Source organism: Ambystoma mexicanum, chromosome 2q (genome assembly GCF_040938575.1).
Source record: "Ambystoma mexicanum isolate Mex_15411 chromosome 2q, UKY_AmexF1_1, whole genome shotgun sequence".
Classification (NCBI taxonomy): Eukaryota; Metazoa; Chordata; class Amphibia; order Caudata; family Ambystomatidae; genus Ambystoma; species Ambystoma mexicanum.
This window is the reverse complement of record NC_090924.1, coordinates 1386426124-1386453093: the sequence shown is the minus strand read 5'-3', so window position 1 is coordinate 1386453093 and position 26970 is coordinate 1386426124. Positions and strand designations below refer to the sequence as shown.

At 44.5% G+C, this 26970-nt stretch overlaps 1 protein-coding gene across 1 annotated transcript; it reads left to right on the top strand.

Moving 5' to 3' along the window:
* The first annotated feature begins 14920 nt into the window (after positions 1-14920).
* On the top strand, positions 14921-15154 carry LOC138568859 (uncharacterized). Its single transcript, XM_069646635.1, has one exon. It carries the CDS (start codon positions 14921-14923, stop codon positions 15152-15154), a length of 234 nt encoding a protein of 77 aa, XP_069502736.1.
* The last annotated feature ends 11816 nt before the right edge of the window (positions 15155-26970 follow it).

The following is a 26970-nucleotide window of genomic DNA, read 5'->3' as shown; positions in this document are numbered from 1 at the left end:
AGCCCTTTGCGATGATTTAGCGATTTTGATGGCTTTTCCTTGCGCGAGGGCGTTCTTGGGGGCGTTACTGGCGCTGCTGCAGGGTCGCTGCGATACTCTGCGCCACGGCTGGTTTGGGAGCCTGAAATCCATGAATACGCTGTGCGCGGAAATCGGTTTTAGCGCACGTGCCTGGCGCAGACAATCGCACGCGGACACTCTGCGCCTGCCGCTTGCAACACTTTTCTGCGAAATTCTATGAATTACCCTGTAAATGTACTTCTAAACTTAGTTATGCCTCTCTTTAGTACCACCTTTTTAACTGGATTCAAGTGCGGCACTGATACACAATGGATACACCTCAATGGACCGGTCACTGTTTACCAATGTGTATAATAATTGCAAATAAACTATGTTCTGACTAGTAGTGTAGTGTTTAGATCCATAATACCTTGGAGTGCCTACTATATAATTCTGTGGGGCCCAATATACTCGGCAAATTGTAGGCGGGTTCAATTAATTGCCATTAAACGTGGTTTAAAAGGCTCCCGTCAATCAAACCGATTGGCGGGAGGTATTAGAATAGTTAAATCTGACACAGCTTGAAGAGAGTAAATTGCATGTTGGAAACAGTTATGCACTAAAGAAGTCTGAATGTGAGTCTGGAGTGACCATTCCAAAGAATACCAAAGTTCAAAGAATAGAATACTGATCTCCCATAATCAAGATGCACACTTCTTCTGCAATACCCTATGGGCCTCATTACACGTTGTGCGGTAACCATGGCGCTATTAGCGCCATGGTTGCCGTCAGTATTTTAACGTGTCCGCCTTGGTGGATGGCGGAATTACCGGCCTACTCCAAGGTGAGCGGGGCCGGTAATTCCGCATTCACCATTGCCCTTCCCCATTCCCATTTTTGCCCCCATAGGGCATAATGGGAATGGGGAAGTAACTAATTATGGTACCGCAAATTGCGGTACTGTAATTAGCACTGAGGTCCCTTTGCGGCACCCTACTTTAACAGCTGGTAAAACCAGCTGTTAAGGTCGGGTCCCGCAAAGGGAACTCGTAGTAAGGCGGTAAGGGTTTACTGGTACCGGTGCCCTTACCGGTACCGGTAAACCCTTACCGCCTACCGTGTAATGAGGCCATATGTGTTTTCTTACATAGGGCATCATCATGAGTCTGGTGGTAACCCTTAAATGTGGCGGTAGCGCTATTACCACCGCATTTAAGGGTCCGCCAGATCATGGCCTTGGCGGATTTCCCCCCAGCTCCGAGCTGGGGGAAATCCGCTGCAAAATTGCCGATTTTCCGCGCTATTACCGCCAGCGGGAAATCCGCCGGCGGTAATAGTGTGAATTTTCCCCATTGGGCCCAATGGGGAATGAGGAATTCCCGAATGGGCCCAATGGGGAATGGGCACTAACCGTTCCACCAAACCCGTGATCTGGTGCTAATAGCGCTATGGGGTTTGGTGGTAGGGCTAATAGCGCCGGCGGTAATACCGCCGGAGTTACTGCCAAACTAATGATGAGGCCCTATAGTCTTAAGTTTTAAAAATAACTTAGACATTCAATATGGGAAGAACATGGATCTGATTCATGTCTCTATGTATGTCTCAAATTCAGGCACAGATTATCATCACTCTCCGAGGTATGTATAAAGTTCTTCGTCGATATTGTCCCGAAGGGGGTCTTACTCTCAAAGTCTATAATGCAACCTGTTTCATATTGTCTCAATAGATTCTCCCTATTTCCTTCCCTCGGTCCAATGTTTACTTGTTTCAATGCAAAAAATAAAAAGTCACACAGCTTTCCTTCATGTTCCTCCCAAAAGTGTTTGGCTATTGGGTATGTGTAATCTCAATTTTTTATGGCTCTAATATGTTGCAAGATCCGTATTTTTAGTCTGCATTTGGTGCTGACTATGTACCACTTTTTGCAAGTACATTTTAAAGCGTACACAATATATTCAGACTCACAAGTGATCTTCTCAGTGACAATCAGAGTCTTCTTGAGAATGGGGTGGACATACATGGAGCATCTGTCTGCATACTTACACATCTTGCATTTAGAGCATTTAAAGAAAACCCTCATTTCTTTGTCTCAGCCACATAGATGTGTTCTTTTTGGGTTCAGGTGCCATGTAACTACTCACTAATGTCTCTTTTATAGATGTACATTTCCGAAAGGAGAAATTGGGATACGTTCCAAGTAAGTCATGTAGATCTGTATCAATCATGAGTAGATGTCAATACATCTTTGCAATATTTCTCACTTTATTGGGTGTTTGTCCATATGTTAGTATCAGCTGTGCCATCTCTTTGCTTCTTTGAGTTTCATTTACATCTTTTGAATCGAGTAGTAATGTCATCCTGTCTCGTTTTTGTGCATTCACATATGCCCGTTCAATTATTTGTTTGGGATAGCATTGTTTGTTAAATCCCCAGGCAGTGATCTTACTTTCATTGTCATACATTTCGATCTTAGTGCAATTTCTTCTCAACCAAATAGATTCTCTGCAAGGAATACTCCAGATCAAGTTTTTACAGTGTGCACTATTTGCATGTAGTGACATATTCACTCCGGTGGGTTTTCTGAACAGCTCGCTCTTCACTTTACCATCTTCTATAAAGACCGTTAGGTCAAGGAAAACCACATTCTCAGAGCTATGTGTCTCTGTGAACTTCAGAATTAAGTCATTTGTGTTCAACTGTCTGACGAAATCTCTCCACTTATCAGACGTCCCGTTCCATATAATAAAAGGTCATCAATGTAACAATGCCACATTACCACTTTCTCTGTGAACCTTTCATGTTCTTCTTTAAAAGCCTCATACTTTTCTCAAGACCCCATGGCTAAGTTAGTATATGGGGGGGGGCAATGTAGTGCCCATCACCATCCCTTGGATTTGCCTGAAGTATTTCTGATCGAATAGAAATACATTGTTAGTCAGACATAGAGGGATCATTTCCAGGATCATCTCTGAGTGGTGAAATTCAGTGTTCTGGTATTTAGATAGAATGCGCAGGCTCTTAATCCTTGGTTGTGTCTTATGGAAGTATACAATGATACTACATCCATTGTCGCCAAGATATAGTTCGGTTCACAGTAAATCGTTGATTTTGAGTAGAAAATCCTTTGTGTCTCTTAGATAGGACAGTAGAGACAGTACAAATGGGAAGAGTGTCTCGTCAATATATTTAGGCATATTTTCTAGTAGTGATTCTGTTAGTGTGAGGATCGGCCTGCCTGGAGGTCTCGTGTTGCATTCATGGACTTTTGGAAGAAAGTATATAGTCGGGATGGTGGAATGTGGTTTGTAGAGAAACTTAGGGGCTGATTCATGGAACAAATGTGCGCAGAATATCTCAGCGCAAGCTGGCGCAAGGTGGCGCAAGCGCAAAAAAGCAAGCACAAGCGCACGCGTGCGATTCAAGGAAGGGCCTGCGCGTGTTTTCCACTGGTTGTGTGCCAAATCCGTGCGTGGCGCACACAGGCGCACTTGTCATTGCAACAACCCGAACGCTGTGCGCGATGTGCACAAGGAAAGCACACAACGTCGGCGCACACACCAAAAAGGGGGCGGGACACGGGGCGTAACACGCGTAATGGGGAACAACGTGTGAAAAAGAAGGCATAACTGGGGAAGTACTGCAGGGAAATACACAGAACGCACACACGCACGTGAACAACTTTTATTCATGGATTTGAATAAGGGAAACAAGTGCATGCTACAAGACACGCACAGGCGTCAACACGTCCGCCACAGGAAGGCAGGCGTAAGCGTCCCCGCAAACATTATAAAAGTTCATGCAAACAACAAACACGTATATACAGCTACGATGAATTCCCATTTGTCGCTGCACTGATCGTGGGACACTACAGGAGGAGGAGAATAGCCAGGGCCTGCATTTTTTCCCCCCGGACTAGCCTTTTTGGGATGCCTGACGACCAGGTCTACGGGAAGGTATAGGTTTCCACCTCGTATCATCCTAGACTTGGTCAGGGAGTGGGAAGATGACCTTACAAGTATATAATCATTGGACTCACAAACACCACAGCATAACACCCCCATTCAACCAAACACCTGACCATACACTGCAATCCAACATGTTTGCTTCCATGGGTATCTTATGCTGCAGCGCTTGTTCCAAACACTACAATCTTGACTGCATGGCCTGGCCAAAACTCTTCATACAGCCTCACGAAAAGAAACACTAAGTATATAATAATTGAATTCACCACCACCACAACATGACACAGCCATGCAAACGAACATGTCACCAATAAATACAACCCAAAATTCCTACAGTCTTCAATACCAACATTCTGAACACAATCCAACACAGACACATCATCTCACTCTTCTATACATATTATTACACTACTACCAATCAGTGCACACATTTTTTAAAACATATCACCTAAGAAGCCCACATACCACAGTCAAAATCTTTGGTAACATGGGTGTGTTATGCTGCGGTGGTTGTAGCCAGGGCATAGAGTCTTGGGTGCATGGCCGAAGTCCTACGGCACTTCGGCCATGCACCCAAGACTCTAGGCCCTGGCCACAACCACCGCAGCATAACACACTCATAGAAACAAACACCTACCAAATAACCACAACCCAAAAACATAATACATCCACCTCAAAACCTACCCACTTCAATTAACATTCTAAACAATAATTACAACCAAGGTAGAAACTCTTCAATACATACCCTCTTCACCCAATGCTCTTCTAGCAACCCAAAACCAACATCATACTAAGCTAAAGTAGCAAGTAGTGCGCCCAGTGTTTATTGTGATATTGCGGACACATCGTGGCCTTTCCCACCTAAACAAATACAGCATTTGACCCATCTTTTACTCCCCCACCCTCTCATGCACTCATACACACCAACACACTCCCCACAATTGGATTTATGCTCACTTCCAGCGCATATTTGTGCATCCAATATGGCGGGTGCATCGAAACAATTTGACGCACCTCACTCCTCGTCCCAGCCAATCAGAGGGCAAGCCGATTATCCAATCGGTGTCCTGCCCACGCAGCGAACAGGGAAGTGTGACCGTGGAGCAAACATAGATATCACACATTTTTTGAGACCTACTTTTTGGTCATTTAAAAAAAAACTCCTGGACAGATTTTCACCGAATTTACAAAAGCCACTGCTCCCCTGCCACAAATTTGGTGAAAATGTGTCCAGCGGTTTGGGCTGTAGGAGCAACAGAAATGTTTTCTCCATTCAGTCTATGGGAAAAAAAATACGTTTTGGGACCCCCCTATAACTTTGCCCCCCCTGGACCAAACCTCACCAACCTTTGCAAAAATATTCAGAGTGGACCATATACTCTTTTGTTGCAAAGTTTGGTGAGGATTCGTCCAGGGAGAGCAAAGTTATAAGCCACCCAAAAAGTGCTCTTCCTATGGGTTTAGCAACTTAACCATAACTACACGGCCACTACCGTGGGCTGTGTAATATATATATATAAATATATATATATATATATATATATATATATATATATATATATATATATGTACTCACAGGATGAGTTGTGTAGGATTTGATAATATTGTTTCCATAGTAAAACGAGTGTAACATTCCTATTATGACTACAGTATATACTGGAATTGATCCTTAGAAATGATCATTTCTAACATTTTAACAAGAGTCAGTTTATGTTAGTATATATATATATATATATATATATATAATATAGCATATTTGCAGAAACCATACTTCCTTCTTTAAAATGTTTGTCCTCAGATTAAAAACACTGTTTTGTCTATGAGCATCAAGGTCATGTTTAGTTTTGCATTCTGACCACCGATTGGTTGGTAGTGATGCTGATCCCATATCATTATTACAGTGTGATGTAAGTGGGATTTTTTTTCAGTGGTGATGGGGCTAGCAGCAACGGCTGTGGTGGCTTCAGTAAACACACACCTAACAACGCAAGTCTCGGCCACAGAGAGAGAGATAGAGATACAGTGCGAGAAAGAGACAGAGATAAAGGGAACAGAGTGAGAGAATCAGAGGGTGAAGGAGAGAGAGGGAGAGTGCTAGATCAGCATACCATACGCTGGGTAGAGCTTGTATGCATTCTTTGCTCTAATAAGCAGGTGAGCAATGGTACCTCTGGTCTGGTGGTAAATGCACTAACATCCAATGGGCTTTTAGCTTCTCCTGTGTTTATTAGGCTTAGTCTGTGCAACTCAGTGTCTTTTTGGCTTGCCAATCTTGGCATAGTCTCCCTGACACCCCAACGGAGCTTGACATCCATAAGTCTCTGGTATATTAGAAATGCTGGACAGGGAGGTTTAATAAATCTAAGAGGTGGGTTTATAGGACAGCGACAGTGCGGTTGCCCATGATGTGGACTGAAAATTCAAATTGGTATCAGGAATGCCTCCTTTTGGAAGGAGAATGGCACTGAGGGTAGGCTCAACCTAGCTGTGCAGAGGTCGATGCGTGAGTTCTTCTCTGAAAAAGAGGGATTTTTTGATGAAATTTTTAGAAGGTTCCCTGGCTGTTGTATGCCTCTATCTGGATGAGTGGGACTGCTTCTTTAAGCCTATAGAGGACACAACTTTGTGTTCTGGCTCAAAGAGTGGAAGTGCTAAGCAAGGAGTTGCACTACTGCAACTATGAGTGAAGAACCCTTATGGCTACATACACATCAGCACAGCACTTACTGCCCTTGTGCTCAATTGATGCAGGAAATATACCCAGTAACTCAATTTGCACTTCACCGTACCCACAAGGTTGAATGTAGTGCTGTTTCATGTGTTCCACTCGCCCACCCAAAGCTCCTGTGAAAGTTTCACCTGATATAATTGTCCACGGTGATGCACTGTCTACCTTCATGGGTATAAACTTCCCATTCAAGGTGAAGTCATCTATTGAGCCCTTATTTCTGCCAGAGATTTCGAAAACATGTCACACACTCCTTTCTGCCATTTGTGGCTTAGATCTTTGGAGCACCTCCTGTTTAGGGCATAAACCCACTGGTTCTATTACGTTGATCACACCCTCTTTGCACACCCAAGCAAGATGCTGATTTCTTTTGCATTTCAGAAATTTCACTTTTCTGGCTGAGCAAAACAAACTGGTCCACAAATGTCTTCCCCTCCCACATTTAATTTCTTTGTTCCCCTTGCCCCACATTTTCGGCTTGTTGACACACACGACTTGCCCTTGTTTCTATATCTTCATATTTTCCTTGTAGTGTGCTGTCTGCTGCATGCTCCTCATCAGTTCAACAGCTTGACCTAGCGTCAAATCTTTAGCCACAAGCTTCTCCTGCACCCTGGCATTATTGGTGCACCGCACTAGCTGGTCCCTGATCAATGAGTTTGTTAAAAGCCCAAATTCACAAGTATGGCTCAATGTCCTTAAGTTGGCCACATAGCTTTCCACAGGTTCCTGGCTCCACTGAGAAAATCAGTGCCCTTCAAAAGTCACATTCTTTTTGAAGTGTTCCTGAGGTTTACTGATAGCAAATACGAAATCATCCAATTCTCCTGAGCCTCGCTCTGATGGTTCTGGCGAGCCATCGTAGACACTATGTCCCTTGGCACCAGGATTGTTCAGCAAAACAGCTTGTTTCCTGGCCAGTAAAAACTTCTCTCCACCCATTGCTAGCAGGTACGAGTCGAACATGTTTCTCCACCTCTCCCATCAGATTAGAGGTGTTCCAGGTTCTGCCAGGAAGGAGGCGGTGAAGGGATTCCTGCTGCCGCCATAACCAGTTCCTCAGTGAAGTAATCTTGCAATCTGTGCACCTTTGGCGATCCTGCTTGCTTGAAATTCCTCTAGCCTGTAGTCTGTGGGGCACTGTAACACTACTGGCTTGGCCAATGCGTGTGCAATAAAGGATCAATAGACACCATTCCTGTAGTGTCCCATTTCCGTGGACACCAGTGCTCAGTGGAGAGATGCACGCATGCCCTGTGACGTCATTTTCTCTAATGTTGTCGTCTCTTAGCGCTGTGGCAGCGCACAGATGTCCCTCCAAAATCCTCCATGGGGGCTTCTTGCCCCACCCCCCCTCCAGGCATCGCTGCAACCAGGAATGCCGACTCTGCAATCCGTAGCACCAACAGGCCACAGGGAATGTCGATTCTGCACATGCTGGCCCCATGGTTCGCTCCTCCTTCCATGCAGTGACTCCACAGGGTCTGACTGCCCGCCTGCATGGTCACAACTCGCTGCAAATTGAAACAATGAGGCACAGGTAAGTGCTTGTTTATTGCGCAGCGTGGCATAAGCCAACCAGCCATAGTCCAACTGACTAGAATCCCCTCATCCCAAGCATAAACAGCAGTACAATCCAGAAAGGAACATAGAAAAAGGAATGCAGAACAAAACAGACATCTATCAATGATAACCCAGAAACTGCTTCTATGATCATCATATTTGATGGAGGGCAGGAGGTTTTATTCCCCTTTCCTTGGAACATGATCTGTTCATTTTTCACAGTGTTGTTCTGTGTCTTTTTGAGCCATGTCTACTTTCAACTGCAGAAAATAAGCAACTCTGTCATTCCAGAAAGCAATTGAAAACAGTTCTGTCACAGGCACATGGAGGTCACTCCAACATGTGCATGCCATCTGGAAACGTCATGTGCCTACAGCCAGGGGCCATTAATAGAAATGTCAAAATAGTCATATATCAGGAATGGTATTTAAATTGGTTGGAAAGGGACAACACATGAACGCAGAAGAATTGAGCAATGCTTTGCACAGTACTGACTGAGTGGATCTTGAGTGTGCATCCATGAGTACAACATGAACAGATAAAGCCCGGTATTATGGATGATCATGGATTCGGTACTTCCAGACGATACCCCATCTAGAAAGGAATGTCTTTAAGGACGGTGAAGAAATGAGGATACACGAATGAACGCCCACATGCAAGGAAAGTCTTTTCCACATTTTCTTCAAATTTGAAGAAGACAGCAACCATTCACCATTGATGTACACAATGATATATGTAATAAAGAACACAGTTGGAAAGCACACACCTTACCTTAGTAGGCCTACTCCTAGTTGATGCCAGTCTACCCTGGGATTAAACAGCAGACACAATAATCTCCACCGTTACGAAATTCCTAAATAATATTGATCTAATGGAGAACAGCCCTAAACCTCTATATCAGCATGAAATGTATCCACCTGCAGCACTTGTAGCCTGGCAATGCGAGCCCTGATCCAAGTTGACTCATCGGATCGCCTCCAAATTTGTTCTTTCCCAATCAGAATCAAAACAGTGCAACATCAGGTCCAACCTAAATTTTTAAGAAATACGGGTGAGACATTCCTCAGGAAAATGAAAGGGAGATTCTGCTGTGTCAACCGCACCAGGAGTGGTCATGGTGGTGGTTTTGTGTGGGTGGTGTAGTAGAGATGAGGAGGACGCCAAGGACCATGCAACCCCATACGCCAGGCTGCACTATGGTACAATAAGGGAGAATGGAAGTGAGGCGGAGAAACCCTTCCATGCTGATCCCACCTGGCAACTTGTTTACCGTAGGAGGGCGGAGATTGTGTACTGATGCAGTGCGGCAGTGCTGGACACGTTACAGCTCAGCACGGCCACAAATAAGTGGAGGCCTAGGGCGAGGAGCTTGTGAAGGTGTTTAGAGATTGATGCAAGAGCAGTCTGGAGAATGGCTCTGCCTGGGATCGACATGAAGATGAGTATTTTGAGGTCACTTTTTCTGGTCCAAGTTTTATCTCAGTTGCTCGCCCTACGATCAAGAAGCAGGTGGGCAGGGTGGTGTTGTCCATCTATGACTTTCTATTACGTTTACATTTCACCCATCCCTGTTCTTGTTCATCTTGCCCTCCTGTCATGCCATGTGTCAAGAAGCCACAATGCATGACTGAGACAGGAGGTTCCCTTGACAATTCTACATCATCCAGCAGCCCTGCTTTTGCAATTACTCCAATTGGCCTTTTTTTAGGCTTAGGCCTGCCGACTTCCCTAGGGACCCCGCGTTTGCCCAATAAAAAGCTTCTTCTGTAGGGTTCCCAATTACTATGAGATTTGGTCACTGCTCAGCGGCTTACCCCTCTGCATGCTCTCTCCCCTGCTAAACCCTCATACTGGAATTCGTTTCTCCTTTTCCCTGGGTTGTCTGTACTTCTTATTGTTATTTCTGGTCTTTTTTTATTGACATGTCCTATTTGGGTCATTGTGTCATGCTCTGTAAAACTTAAAGCTATCTCTAAGAGCTGAAGAGGTTCATTCTGAGGAGTACTCTTAGCCCTGAATGAAGATGTCATGGATATCAATCCCATCATGAAAGCATTCCGCAACACCATGGCGACCCTCCCCTTCCCCCAATGCCCTCCAATCTATTTCAGAGCAGCCAAACACACAGATTCCAAAGTATCCCTAATCAAAGGCAAAGGGTTATGATCCACCTTCCATACAATTCAACTCTAGATGGACCACATAGGGATGCAATGGTAATTATTTCTTCTTTTAAAATGATCTGTTAAATCTTTGAAGTATTAAGAAGAGTGTTGTTATTTCAGCCAATGTATAATTCATGCAGCACACTGTGCAATCACAAGTCATCACAAGTGATCATCCAGTTCCTTTTGGGTAGGATATACAGCTGCAGTGGCTGGTTACTTCTGCCCTTGTTGCTGTCCAGTCTGGAATGAAGAGCGAGGAGATGTATCAGCACTTAGTGGTTGGCAGAGCGGGCTGCTGCTTGTGTGGTGCTGAGCTCAGGAGCTGCAGGGTCATTCAAATAAAGCCTTACCTGAATACTCATCCTTCAAGTGGCGCCCGCCTGATTACTGCATTTTGGCGACCAGGATGTGTCATGGACCACGTTTTCACTCTGCATGCAGCCGCTCCTGCTGCTTTCTTATCAGAGCAGGGAAATCATGGAGGAAGCAGGTACCAGAGAAGGCCAGTGTTTGAGATCCGGCAGCTTCCCTAAGGGACCTATTTGATGCAACGGCGGCAACGCGGCTGGGCATCAGGATGTGTTGAGGCAATGGGCAGTGTGGAGATGCGCAAGCTCAGGCACGCTATATTGGATAGGACCCGCAAGCGTAATCCAAAGAGATCCTCCATGGCACCCATTTTGCTTACCGAGGCAAACACTGAAGCATTTTTGCAGGCTAATCATCATTCATCCACACACTCATCCTCGTCTCAGTGGTGGGGGATTAAGTTTTCCTGCTACAGTGACGGTGAGTAGTGGGAACAGGAAAAATAGACTGCTCGACACTGATTATCATTTCTCCACGCACCTCCTCCTCGTCTCGGTGGAGGAGCACAAGAAGCCTTGTTACAGTGACTGGAAATGACTCTACTAGAGTAGAGGCATTTAGCAACAATGTCAGTCATGGTTCTTCCTCCTGAAGCTTTCTTGCCTAGCCCTGGTATGCCTGTTACACCTTGGAATGAGTGGAAGCACTATTTGAGTAACTACTTTGGGGCAGTTGGACATTAAATAATGTCACCCACAAAAAGAAAATGTTGCTACTGCACTCTCTGGGGAAGGAGGGTCAGAAGAAATACTGAGAATTTCCACCTTTTACCCATGCCTAAGGGGCGGGGATTTAGACGTGTTCCAAGAAGCTCTCTTTCAGTTGGATGCCCAAAATGCGCCTAAAATGAACATAGCGATCAATCGTTATATCTTTTTTTTACCGCGAAACAGGAGGACAATGAGTCATTGGAGGAGTATGTCAGTGCTTTCATAAGGTTGGCAAGCTCGTGTGAGTTCACAGCCAGAATGGGGACCGATAAGCATATTAAAGATCAGATCATCATACGCATGAACAATCTGATTGTACAGTATAGGCTATGGATATGTGGGAACCTGACTCTCGAAGAGGCCCTAGCGATTGTGAAGAAAGTGGAGCACACATAATTGTGCTCCTGGACAATAACAGAGAAGAAAAAGAACAGTGTAGCTGATCACTACTCGAAGCATCTGAGTAAGAACAGGCTCTGGTCAATTTGGTTACAGAGAGGAGCAAGAAAGGGGGCGTGAAGAAGGATGATCATCAAAAGGACTGCTGCGATAGGAAAAAGGTTGCAACAGCCTCAGAAGGAGACTGAGGAAAATGCTACAGATGTGGTTGGGTCTGCCACTTTGCTAGTTCTGCCAAGCCATCAACCAAAACTGTTTGAATTGTGGGCTCTAGGGTCACTTCACTGCCACGTGCTGCAGGAAAAAGAAGGTGTTGTGTATCCAAGATGGAGATGAAGAGGGGAGCTTGAATGATGAGGAGCACATTGTGATGGTACGGGAGAGCACTGAGGACTATTCTCTGATGAATTGTCCCAGCTGCAAGATCAGGGTTGAGGGTGACGGTGGACAGTTGTTCACTGTATTCAGTTTTAACCGAAGGCAGATTGAAGAAACTGCAGGAGGCCCGGTTGACCATCTCTCTCAAGCACTCCAATTTCAAGGATACTGGTAGGTATGAAGGTTCCTGAATCTCCATCACTGGAATGTTCCAAAGTGTGGTCGAATACAAGTGAATGTTGGCAGTAATCAGCGTTTATGTGGCAAAGAAATGAGTTGATTTTCTGGACTGGAGAGATCAAGCTTCTCATGGGATTAAGCTGGATCCCAGGAGCCCTGAGCTGGTGTTGTTGGTACAGTGAAGCATCACTGATGAGGAACGATTTCCTGAGGTATTCACCGATGAGGTAGGGTGTTTACATAGGTTCACTCACAGGATCGCTGTGAAGCCTGGGTTTAAGGCCGTAAGTCACAAACTAAGATATATCCCAGTGTCAATATTAGATGAAGTCAAGGGTGAACTGGAGAGACTTCTATAGAAGGATATAATCAAAAGGATTGAATCTGCTGAAGGGTTAGCCCCATACAGGTTGCACATAAGAAGAACGGGAAGATAAGAATGTGTATTTATCTTAGAGAGGTCAACAAACACATTGTAGTGGACCAGTATCCTCTGCCCATGATAACAGACATGTTAAACAGTGTCAGGGATGCCACAATGTTTACACGTTTGGACCTATCAGCAATATACCATCAGATATCGCTTAAGGATGATTATCAGTTGTTGACCACATTCCTTACACCTTTTGGCTTGTTCTGTTTCTGCCGTATGCTGTTTGACGTAGCCTTGGCTGCGGCAGTCTTTCAACGTGTGATGAGCAGGATCCTTAGAGGGATGGAGGGTACACTTGTGTTGGAACATGACAAAAGACTAGATGAAGTTTTGAGCAAGTTGCAAGACAAGGGTTTGACAATTGAACGAAGCAAGTGCCGTTTTAGAGTGAGTGAGGTGGAATATCTTGGGCATGTGGCGAGTGGCAACGGGTATCGTCCCAAGGTGGATGCCATGAGAGCAGTTAGGGAGGTGCTGATACCCAAGAATAAGGATGAGGTGAGGGCATTTCCTGGGCTTGCTGAGTTTTACAATACATTTTTGAAGGATTTCTCTGTGATGTCTCAGCCCATTCGTAGGTTGTTGAAGAGGGGAGTGGAGTTTGTGTGGGGTCAACGAGTTTCAAGAGGCCATGGAGTTCATCAAGGTGGGAATTTGTATTGTGAAAAATCCTGGACATTTGACATTTGAGGAGAAATGTATTATCACGGTGGAAACGAGTGTTAAAGGGTTGGGTGCTGTGCTCTCGTAAGGTGCCGGGAGGGATGAAAGAACAATATGTCATACGTCCAGGGCTGTTGCAGGTACTCGGTTATTGAAAGAGAGTTACTGGCACGTGTATGGGGAATCGAATATTTCAGGAGGTATGTGTGGGATTGATGGGTCATCTTTAGGATGGATCATAAGCCCATGGTGGAAGTGCTTACTGTTAAGAGGATGATGAGGGCTACTCCCAGAATTGCCCGCATGTGTTTGAGGGTGCAGGAGTATGATTTAAGGGTGGAGTATGTACCTGGAGTGCTCAATCGTGTCTCTGATTTCATGTCAAGGGTGACTTTAGAAGTGAGGGACCACGGCATAGAGGAGTCGGTTGATGGAGGAGATAAAATGATAGTTTTTCTGGAGGAGGTGTTTGTGGACGAATACGCATTTGTCAGGAAGGAGGATTGGAGAAAAAGCATAGGAAAAGCAATGCCTTCCTTGTGCGTTCCATTCTGAAATGGGAACGCAAGGAGGTGTATCGGCAGTTAGTGGTTTGGAGAGTGGGCTGCTGCTGGTGTGGTGTGGAGCTCTGGGGCTGCGGGGTCATTCAAATTAAGTCTTACCTGAACACTCACCCTTCAAGTGGCGTCCGCCTAATTACTACAACAGTAAAAAGATTTAGGGACAGAGAGGGGATTATATAAAAACAGCAACAACAACAAATTATAATGTAGAAAGAACCAGCAATCATAGAATAACCAGGGCACACACTAGATTGGGGGAGACACCTGTTGCAGTTCTATCCGTGCCCCCGAACCCCCCGTAAGCGTACCCTCCACCCCTGTAACTTAACAGAGACACAGACACAGGTATGCTCGTTACGGATCCTGGCTCACACTGATGCTCTCTGGGCCGCCCCTTTATTTCATGCATGCGCGATAGCAAACCTTGCCGTCGCACTCACGTGACTTACTCCATCACAACGCCTAGGAATAATGATGCTAAGAGAAAATAGAAATTCATAGTCTTCAATCGAGAATCATTTGTAAAATAAGATTATAAATAATGCCATAGTGATAATGATGTACTATTTACCTAGCACTTTTGCCAAAACGCTTTACATGGAGCATAATTACATTCAATATCAATCAACCTAAGTTGTAACATATTTGTCAACCTCGGAAGGATGAAAGGCTGAGTTGGCCTTGTCAGGATTTGAACCTACAACCTGCAGATTACAAACAAATCACAGCAGCGAGCACTCAACACACCGAGCTATTTTAACAGATAAGTGTCTCAGCTCGTTTGTGAGGGAGAGAAGATCCATCATGTCTGGACGTGGCAAAGGAGGGAAAGGACTCGGCAAGGGCGGCGCCAAGAGGCACAGGAAAGTGCTCCGAGATAACATCCAGGGAATTACCAAGCCCACCATCCGCCGCCTGGCTTGCCGTTGCGGAGTCAAGCGCATCTCTGGCCTCATATACGAAGAAACCCGTGGGGTGCTGTCTCTCCGCGGCAGGGGCCTCCCTCTGGAACAGCCTTCCTGCCTCCCTGAAACTTGAGGAGAACCATCTCCGGTTCCGGAAGCACCTCAAAACCTTCCTCTTTGCTTCTGCTCTCTCTCCCCCTCTCCCCTGCTAAATTCCGACTGAAACTGCACTGAATCTTCAACTGTGCCACTCTCACCGATCTCGGGCCCTGGCCAAGCCACTCTCCCCTTGCACTGACTCCCTGGCAACCCCTGCACTGCGGGACTGTCTCTGTATACCTACAGCTCCCCTTCCCAGCACTTGTCTGCACTTACCTTGCACTTGCCACCAGCTGGCCCTTATTATTTATCTTGTTTTTCTACTACCCCTGTACTGCACTTTCCCCTCTTCCTTTCCCCTTGCACTTTCCCTTCCCCTCTGCCCATGCACTTGCACGATCTGAATGACACCTGGCCTAGTAAGATCGTTGTCTGTCTTCCCTTTGACCCCCCTCCCTGCCTCGTCACGCCTTGAAACACTTGTGTATAGGCGTGTTACAAATGCCATATCATATCATATCATTGAGCCAGAGACACAGAGGCAATTCAGAAACAGCCCCAAGAGGGGTTGCCATTAGCAAAGCATAGCTGTATAATCCATCTCCTAAAATCATGGATTGCAGCTGTGCTATGCAGACTCCAGACCTTGTAAATCAGTTTACTCCAGTATAGAAGTTCCATACCCCTTCCAAGAAACGCCACTGGAAGACTGTTAGCATTCCAGAATGAAGAAAGGGACGGTTTCTATCGAAGAACAAAGCTACAGTGCACAAAAAATAGCAAAACCTCTGTCAATGTATTCGAGGGAAAGTTCCCCCTTTGCTTTCGCTTTGTGGGTTCTTCCCCTGCGCACCGCACATTTACTTCTACAGCTGTGCCAGACCGCCCCTCACTCCATGAGTTGTTCTCCCACTTTAGTTTTCTAACTGGTGTCAAAAGAGTTTTCATTTGTAAGCAGTTTATTTGGAAAACAGACCCAGACCCCAATTTATAATCCAGTCTTCTTCTCACTACTTTTGACCAAATGGCAATACAGAATCAGATGCTCTGTCAGATTAATGCCCCCTGTGTACTAGGAATATGTGTTTCTTATTATCTGAAGCACAACAATAAAGTCATATTAACGAGAAGAAATCCTTAAAAGATTAGCAACAGCCAATTGCCTACAGACCCTTTGAGAGATATGTACTTGTGATATTGATTGTCAGCTATTGGCAAACAATGATCCTAAAATAAAATAAACCACATTACCGCAAAGATAATTCAGTGGCTATACATAGGTCAGAAGCTTTGGGATCCACAAAATCACTGGGAACCTCACAGATGCACAGGATAAGATCCCATCCAGGTGACCAAACCAATATCTCCAGTCTCACAATCTACAACTGTCCCATCACGGCCTAGACTAGACCCATCAAAACCCTAGGAGCCATGTATGTCACAGAGGCTTCTCAGTCCATCATTTCACAGGCCCCCGGGCTTTGACCACACAATGAAAACATGAATAGCTAAAACACTGACCCAGTACCAGATGAACTGGTAGACTCCATCCAATAGGCCAACTGGAGAACATTAACGTATCCGTGGAACCACTTCTTGCGATTGGACCGTGCTAAACGGTCCCTAATCAGATGACCTGACTAATCTGTAGTGCCCTTCCTCTTCATAATTGAGAAGAGCATGTGCAGCACCAATCTGCTTCAGTTCCTTAGAGCCAGAGACCTTGCCTTGGGTCAGGGATGGAGCTGGGTCAGTCTTGTTCGCAAAGACCCTCTGAGTAGAAATAATCCCCCCCATCGCTGCTTGCTTTCCCACTTTCCACCTTCCTCACCTGCAAGAGATAACAACTGATCAGCATGACCAACTCAATCAAACTCTGGAAGTATACCAGGGAGAGCCCTCTGCCTAACACAGCTTTAATCCCCTCCTACATCTCCGGTGAAACTGTGTAAACTGTATCCCTTCTACCCGTTTGGATTCAGCTAATATCTGACAATGCCTCCATAGTGGCCTTCTGGGGGCTAAAAAGAGATTCCTTATCTGAGGGCACTTGATCAGGTGGGCCTAACATACAACACAAACCTCTAAAAAGTCCAGATGCATTGTCTGGGATGGGTTGGGCTGCTTCCGCAATAGCACCAGACAGACAGAACCATTAGATTCCCTATTTTTTATTTTTTTATTATTTGACTGAATTAATTACATTTTTTTACAAATGTTTCACACACTAAGTCTCGTTTTTTTCCGTTTCACCTTTTCTGTCCCTGCTTCACCCTTGTTGACTCGACTCACATTAATAGGGTTGCTCGAATGAATGAGACCGCTGCTGTTGTACACATCGTTCTTTCCCTGTTCATCAAGTTCGCCCATCGTACATCTTCATTGTAAATCTCGTATTTGTCCATCAGGGGCTCCAAAGGTTTTTCTCTTTGCTTCCTTAATGCGTGACAATGAAGCAACAGATGTTTTATAGATCCACGTTCCTCCTCTGTACCACAGGAACTACAAGTGGTTCCATTTGATTTTTCCCATATGGCGTTGATCTCATTGGTGGAGAGCAAGTTGAGTCTCATTCTTAGGAACGTGTCTTTAAAAGATCTATTGGGAAACTTTGACAGGTATCCTCGCAATTCATTCAATTTTTTAAAGTTTGGAGGCAAGCTGTTACATTTCCTATTGCAAACTGCACTGGTCAGAAACAAAAATCTTAGCTCTAAAAGTGAACTGAACCAAGCAGGTGCGAAGGAATACCTGCACCCTAACCGATTTCCCACCAAGTCTAACGGGATTCATGCAAAGATCTCTCAATTCTCAAATGGGCGTGCTGTAACCATGCCTTCCTCACTCTTTAAGACATAAGCCATGCACAGGGGAGGCAATCATCTTCTGGCAAGATTGTACCTAGTAGATAATAAAGCTCATAAGCATTGGTTTAGCAGCGTAGGCCAAGGATAGGCTATGCTTTCCAGAGACATGGATCAAGAGTGGTACCTGCCAAATAACACAACCAAGGAAAGTACCAAAATAAGACTAATGTTAAAAGAAGGTTATATAAAGCACTGACAGTGCTACATTAAACACTGATAAACCACCCCAGCAAAGGGAAACACAGATACAGGATGGCTATATTTAATAATATACAGACTGAATAACTGGGAATTGCACTGCTGGAGGGAAAGAAATAGGTACATAGTTTAACAATGGGAAGACAAATAAAGCTTCTTAAAAATGTCTTCTGATAAAATTGGAAATAGCACTTAACCAGTCTTTATGTAAGGTGAAGGCATGTCCCTGTTTACACTGACGCCAGAAAGAATGCAACCCTCTAGGGAAAAACGCCAAGAGACAGCTTGCAAGGATATCAAAGTTTGATTGTATAGAATACAAAGGTATCAGAAAAGAACTCTGGTGATCGAGAACGTTCTGGCAAAATCTGCATGAGCAGCACTTTAAGAAGGTACACAGTGTCATCAGTGACATCATCATATACAGTGGACATGCGCACGGATGGTTGGTGAAACCATATACAAAGGCTAGCTCCATATGTGATGCAGGCTACAATTGGTTTGTGTTTGGCCGTCTGTCAGTTCCCACGTGGGTCAGCTGGGCTCGTCTCTCCGAGGAGTGAAGGCCAGGTTTCCTATAAGTAACAGAACTGCTATGATACACTACGCCAACTACTATATCACTGTGGCATGCACCTGGAAGGCCCGGGAACTAGTGCCAGGGGGACGGGAGGAAGAAATACAGTCACGCTGTCCCACACATTTTGTGCTTTGTTGATATTGCACCCCTTTCACCAAAGGCCTCCACTCTCATTTTGGTCTACAATTTATACTCGCAGCAACTCTCATCTACAAAGGATGTATTGATGTGGGGAGGTGAAATGGCCGTGCATGCTTAGAGCTTTGATGGCCATTTGTTTTATGGTTGGGACTGGGGTCACTCATTAACATAGAATGCAGAGGTCTGTGGATTGGGTCAGTGGTGTAGTCCACGGCTCTGGGATGGCTGGGTGGGGGTTAGAGGTCTGCTGGTAGTTTGGCTGTGATGAATGGGCACTGCAAGGAGCCTGGTGTTGTCTTAGGCCTTGCAGGGTGCATTCCTTCCAGTAATAATAAGTAGTTGCAACAGTAAAGGGACAAGGGGAAGCTTCTGTGAGAACTGGTCGTGCAGGCTCATCCCATCTTAATGATCAGGGCCTAGTCCAGTTCTTCTACAGAGCTCAAGTAATGCTGCAAGGCCATGTTAGACTACACATCTACCATAATTACAAAATGGTGTTCCTTTCTATGCACGCATTGGATCTATGTATTTATCGTTCCCACAATATTATATCCGAGCCGAGTTTCATAGTATGGTCCTCTCCACCCTAGCGCACTTCACGGTTTTGAACGGGATTCACCTCACTTTAAAGCACCTAGGGGGGTGGGAAAGTCTCAGTTCCACCCCAACAAAGGCTAAAGGGTCAGGGTGCCTGTGGTGCTTTAGGCGATTTCAGATTGCTCTACAGCATCAAGCTTGTGTTTTTGGCATTTTCCATGTGCTTGAGTTGCAGCTAAATGAGGAACTGGCTCTGCTGCATTTAATCACACTGGCATGTGCCAATAAATGTCAGAATCAATGGTTTGATGTCATTTAGGCACTGTGGTGGTACCTTCGAGTCAGAGTGACTCGTTGTTCTTGACTGGCACCTTGGTGGGAGGCAAGGGGGAGGTTTCATCTCTGTGTCTCAAAGTTTGTTGTGGCTCAAAGATGGTCAGTCACAAGGTGGATGGCTTTGAACCAGTTGGACCCAAATGGCTTTCACAGGAAACTGGGCTTCCAAAGCAGATGCTCAAAGCTTAGGTGGTTTTCTGGTGCACAGAGGGGTTTCATTGCTTGATGGTGGTTTGAATGAGTGTTGATGGCTCAAAAATGACACAATGTCCGTTTGTTTGTTTGTAACAGAAAGTTCCAGAGGTAATGTCTTTTGGACTGGAGGGTGCTGTAGGTCCCCTCCAAAGAACCACACATACCTTGAGCTTTATTCTGCTACTTCCCCATCAGTCTGAAGTGTACTAAGGCCCATCCAAGTGTAAAGGTGCTTTCCCCCAAAGTAGTCAAAAAAAGTAACACAAAAGTAATCAAAAATGGAGTGCACAGAAGCAGACTGAACCACAAAACATCTTAGCACTCTCATTTCGGACAATATTTAAGGCAGAAAACCGTAGACTTAACACACTCTCCAATGCATCTATAATTCTAATTCTAACATTTCCATTGGCTACTCATCAAGCCCCTAAAGAACACTATGCATTAAACATTATGATTGAGAGTTTCCTTTCTTGTAACCATAACATGTATCACCTCTCAAACATGACATCATTTCATAGCACAAAATGCTGCATTGCCATTGGTTGGCACTCTTCATGGAACAATTGATTAACAACAACAACAAAAAATGCTATTTGTACAGTGACACCAGAGGCAGCTCGGGCTGCAGAATTCCACTGAGAAGGACCAATCATATAGTGAGTGGAAATCAGTGAGTTGAAAACTTTGTTGCACTACATGGAACAAAGCCTTCCCCATAATTGGTCCTTTAGGCTCTCCACCCCTCTCACCTGCCCAATCTGTGACTCCCATCTCGGTACATGTTGCCAACTCTGGATCTGGCCTTCTAGTTGTTTTCTCACGATTATTATCTGGATAAAAAAACATGTGTGTGGCCCTGCTCCTGTAAATTAATTCCTTCTATTTATTTGTTTCACCAAGGCACTTTTACTTCCAAACCAAATCCCCTGCTCTCAGTGGGGGGGCTGTGCTCACATCCTAGTTCTTCAATTTGCCAATGCTACTGTGTGGGCTTTTTTGTGTATCTCACTGTGTCCTTCACAACCAATTCATTTGTCTATCGTCTGGGAAGGCACCTGCTGTCTCGAGTTTCATTTCAGGCCCCTGAGAACCTTCTCCTTTGCTACAATTAACTGAACACTATTCTGCATCTCTTTCCATCCTGACCTTGGCCGCATGAAGCTGCCCAGCAGCAGAAATAAACCTTCACTTATCAGAGCTTAGAAATGTGGCTAGGACACTAGAATGGTAAAACCTACAGCCTTTAGCAATGGTGTATTTTAACATGGCAGTGGCCCTCATTACGACCCTGGCGGAGGACCATGGTGCAATTTGCACCATGGTCCATGGCGCAGAGCTGCCAACTCCGCCATGGGGGTTGGCGGACTTACCGCCCCATTCCGACCTTGGCGGGGCGGTAAGTCCCCAATCCCCATTTACCCTTCCCCATTCCCATTTTTGCCCCATAGGGTATAATGGGAGTGGGGAAGGCGTTAATTACGCCATCGTAAATTACGGTGGCGTAATTAACAACAGGTCCCGTAGCGCCATGGATTTTTCCGCCCGGAAAAACCAGGCGAAAAAATCGCCATGGCGCTACGGGAACTCGTAGTCTGGCGGAAAGGTACGCCATGCATTACGCTGGCGTAAAACCCTTTCCGCCAGGGTCGTAATGAGGGCCGTAGTCTGGCGGAAAGGTACGCCATGCATTACGCTGGCGTAAAACCCTTTCCGCCAGGGTCGTAATGAGGGCCAGTGTCCTTGCTTAACACTTCAACTAACAACTACACTTACTAGATCTCAACCTAATCAATCCAAATAAATCCAAATTACATAACGATATCTAATAATATAAGTGTGGTAAAAAGAATATAGAGAAATACTTTGCTGCACGTGTGTTTTTCTATGCAGCACACAGCCTAAAAGCGCCCTGAGATGTGGCAAAACCATCTACTCTAAATACAATGTCACACCACGAAAAACATGTGATACCCACATCAACCCAGGGGTCTGATGCCTTGCTAAAAGAGTTGTGTTATCTTGTACTTGCACACACCTTTAGTGTGTTGGACTTACATATTTAAACTGGTACAGTGGCTCCATTCGGGGACTTCGGTGTCCTGGTCTCATTACCATGATTTAAAGGCAAGCGTCCAATTCTGCAAACTGTTCCAAGTGGCAGTACGGGGAGAGTCTCACTCCCGCCTCTGATCAAATGTCTTTGCCCTATGGAAAGAGACTTTGGACTCTCAGCAGCTTTAACAACAAACCAAAATAGTCTGGGAATCCAATGAGGGTATTGGTATATTCCGTGTGTCCTGCTAGGATACAATAGGCACATCCAACAATAGCTGCCAGATGAATACAAATCATGTACTCCCTCCACCAACAGCACTGAGCTACTGTATAAAATGCCAAGCCTAATGCTGGCATCCTCTAGTTGTAAAGCGTTTCACTGCTTTCGAGTTACATCGGCTCTGGAAAGTGGCTGGATTCCCAGAAAATGACCCTTTCAGCTTTAACACCAATGACTAGAAGGTACAATTAGTGAGTTTATTTCTGTTTAAATTAATACCGCTATAACTTTGTTTCCAATTATTCACGCCATTCCCCTTTGAACAAATGTTGCTTTATCTTTAATGTTACCTAGCAATCAAGTTATAGAGTGAACACTGGAAATACCAATAGGTTTTATCATGAGACAGTATGAATTTGAATATTATTTATTGTTATTTATTTATTTTTTGCATTTATAAAGCGCACACAAGCCCTCAGGCATCAGGGCGCTAATAATAAAATATTATAAGTAATAAAACATAATTGCTTCAGTTCCAGGCCCTAGCAGACTCTCCTGCTTCCTTAAGGTTATACTTTCACTGCCCCTTTCTTTTAGTACTGATAATGCTAGAAGTGCCAGTAGAAATCTAGATCATTTCAGATTATTGTCCTAGTGTCGGGGACTCATTCTGGAAGATAATGAAAGGGAGCAGCCACAGAGTATCTCATGTGCCAATATGAGAATATATATATATATATATATATATATATATATATATATATATATATATATATATATATCAATTATGTGGATCTCAGTCACTATGTTATTTGTTCCCTGAACCAGAAGCCAGCTCGGGCATCACCACGGACACTGTTTACTATCCACATACAATATTTAGAAAGTAGGTCGCAAGCAGCTTTCACAAAACCAAGTTATCTAATTATAAAGATACATTTTATAGTGCACAATTGTAATCACATGCGAGTGATGATGTATTGATGATTGATCAAACGTCTATTCCCAACACACATAAGTCACATTTTGTTCTTGATATATGCAAAGTCTACAGGAGCGCTGGTGCTTGAGCATACCTCCTCTCCCAACTTGTTTCAGTTATAGACACCATTGCTCTCTTGACATGAGCTACGTCCAATGAGAATTGTGTATGTGATAAATTAGACTTGACCTCCCAACATTCACCATACTTAATTCCTTGATAAGATTGGCTTTCTATGAAAATGTGTTGCATCACACTCATTTCATTTATAAGACTTGCATTTAATAACAATGACCCCTAGGATCAAAGTGACTTAATTTCCCATCATGCTTTAACTACTAATGCTTCATAGTTCAGGGGCAACACGCTTGCCTTGGAAGCAAGAGGTTACGGAGCAAAACCGGTTTGGTCCCCAGGCTTAGAAACCTCTGAGTATTAAGCGCGTTATAAATACATAACCTCTGAGTATTAAGCGCATTATAAATAACCAATTACAATACTCTGGTTGATTTTGGACTCAACTGGATTATTCCACATTATTCTGAATTACTTGTATATATATTGAATTACTTAAATATACGAGCTATGCCACTATATCACTGGATTTGAATAATTAATTATGGGATGACATCTCTGTTTTGCAGGGCAAGGGAAATGAGCACCAGCTAAGAACTTTAATTCATGTGTGAGTGCTGGGAGACTACATTGCTTAGAAATGCAGGCACGCTTGATCAAGAAGTCTGTATTAGCTTTATTAATTTCTAGACAGCAGGTTTAGTTCTAAATCACCACAACATGACACAAATGTGATGGTCTAATAGCTTCCACTGAGCTATTGCCTTCCGAGCAGTTGGTTTTGCAGACAGCAATGACTGTCATAAATCACTTTAACATGACGGGAATTTTGATGAAAGAGTGATTCAGTGACTAGGTTCTTAGACTGGCAAAGGATGCAAACATCAGTTAGTGAAAATACCCACACTTGACACTTAAGATTGTGGCGACATATCTGTCACTGATGCAACATCTGTGATCCAAAACCTAAAAAGGGATAGCAATAGGCACAGGGGCATTATCATTGTGGAAGTGGAAAGGCAGAATGGAGACTATGGCAAGACAGCATGCAGAGACATGGGGCCTGGTTCACAGAGCGTTTTTCAATGGCATTGCACTATTATAAAACACTACTGTGAATCAGGTCCATTATCTTATGTTACATGGGATTTAAATACAGCACCTCTGCCATTTCCACTGTATTTTGTGGTGGTGATGAGGGTGCATTGGATGCCTGCAATTACTGGCATCTGCATGGCAGTTAGGGTGCATGTTACACGGACTAATGCAGCCATTGTTGTGTCGGTCTACAATTACTGTGTTACAGATTCCAAGAAGATAGTTGAGCACATACCTCGATTAGTTGAGTGCAAGCCTTGGGCACAGCTTTAGATCTTACCATCATCATCTCACCCAATCATCCTTCTGGGGTCGATAAATTGAGTAAAAATAAGGCCCAATGATACACTGCTTAGAACCGCTAGGAATCTGCCATGAGGGGCCATACAACATACAATATTATTATATAATGCCCTTTTTGGTTTTGGTGCTTTTTGGTGGCATAAGCCACCAACTTCCTCCAAAACATTGCTACAAAAAGAAAACGGCTCCAATAAACAGTCTTTGTGGTTGCCATGACAACTGCAAATGCTCTGGCATACAATTCCCAATGAACAAAGTGTTCATTACCCGTTGTAGTGCGCGGACGTAATGCAATAGTGGGATGTTTAACGTATTTTCTCTCACTCAGGAGTACTGTCACATGTCTGTGTGACTTTCAAGACGTGGACTGATCTGTTTTCCAGATGGACACTGAGGCAGGCCTCCATCCTTGCGAATGAGCGAGGGCAGCCATCTTATGTTGAGTTGGCATTTGCTTTCTTTTATAGCTTCACACGGTCGATCAGTGGAATGTGAACTGCAGGGAACTAGTTGTGCAGACTATGCGTCAGAGGGGACCCAGCCCGGGCGAATGAGAACGAGTTGCCCATCTCTCCTTTCCTGCTGCTATAATGCTCTGCAAGCCTGCACCCTACCCTTGGTGATCCAGGGGCAGAGCACAGCGCGGAAGATGGATGAATGCTGGCCACATATACTGCTTCTTTCCTGATACGGTCTCTATCTAATCTGTCTTTGAAGGAGCCGCTCTACAGGCTGCCTACCCTCTAGCACAGAGAGAGTTTGAAGCACCTCACACTGTTTAGAGGCTGCTTTGCTTTCTGTGCTCATAGACCTTGCACACTTTCCATTTATGGCTGAGAAAGCACCCCATTTCTGATTGGCTCTCCATTTTTCGTTGTGCACTTGCTACCGCTGACAGCTTTGTTTTGTATGTTCTAAATGATATCTGTTAGTTCCTCTTGGCTTCCCTGTTTATAGGTGGGTGATTCCTTCGTCAACGTGGATGTTCTTTTCTGGTTATGGTCCAGTGGTGTACGTGGTAACAGGCGACGCTTCACGCTCAGTCTTGGGTTTGTCGGAATCTAGTCTTTCCCAGTGTGGACCTTTTTCCCACAGACACCTGGCCAAGCTTCATTGTCACGTCACAACTTCTTTTTTGCTTGAGCAACTTGAAGCATCTCATGTGCTAGATGGAATTGCCAATAATGATCTCAGACCCAAATAACCGGACAGACGCAAAGAATATCGTCCATGCACTCGCACTTAAAATTTGTATTACACTAAGGTTTTAAAGCTCAATGTACACCAGCTATGACGTCATCTTAGGTGTAAAACTTTAAAACCTATTGAAGGGAAGGATTGGTTAAGGGAATGAACCCTAGAGGCCCTTTTACTCAAGGTAACATGCCGTACTATGGATGGGACGGAGAATAACTTTCTCACACTAAACAATAAGACCTACTCAGTAAGTTGCCAAATAACTCTGTTTTAAAATCAATTGTCTAAAACAGGGAGTACAACGGACATCAACAGATGTCACACAGCATGATCTTGAAGCATCTCATAAAAAACAACACATTTATACGAAAAATTAATCATAGGAGACGTCATACTATGTGGCAAACTAAGTACATGAGATTGTGGTTGGCTCAAGGGGAAAAACTAAGTATATTTTCTATATAGGATAGGATCGTGATTGGGTCTCTATAGTCAGGTGGACACTCACACCCACCCCTAGTGCAAGTCATAATGCGAGTCATGTTCGACAGTAATTAGAAACACAACACTTAATTGGCTGTCAAACTTAAGGCTCTTTATTATACAGCCTTCTATAATTGGTTGGCATGTTTGTTTCCTTCTGGAACATTCGATGCTCTAGCAGCACGTAACCTGGTACCCCACTTGCTGGTGGGTGAATTTGACCATATCTCCCCACCCAATTAGCTTGATGTCTCACATCACTCCTGCCGTCTGCCATGCACATTGGGCCTCATTACACGGACGGCGGTAAGGGTTAACGGTCACCGTTAATGGCAACGGTGACCGTTAACCCTTACCGCCGTACTACGAGGTCCCTTTGCGGGTTGGAGGAATTAACGCCTGCTTCTTGCAGGCGTTAAAAACCAACCCGCTAAGGGACCTCGGAGCTAATTACGGCACCGCAAAATTGCAGTGCCATAATTAGCGCCTTCCCCATTCCCATAGAGCCCTATGGGGCAGAAATGGGAATGGGGAAGGGCAATGGCGGAAGGGGGATTTACCGCCCCTCCAACCTTGGAAT

Bases quoted from the DNA above. Each gene is read 5' to 3' on its own strand.
- LOC138568859 (XM_069646635.1), top strand. From the start codon at position 14,921: ATGTCTGGACGTGGCAAAGGAGGGAAAGGACTCGGCAAGGGCGGCGCC.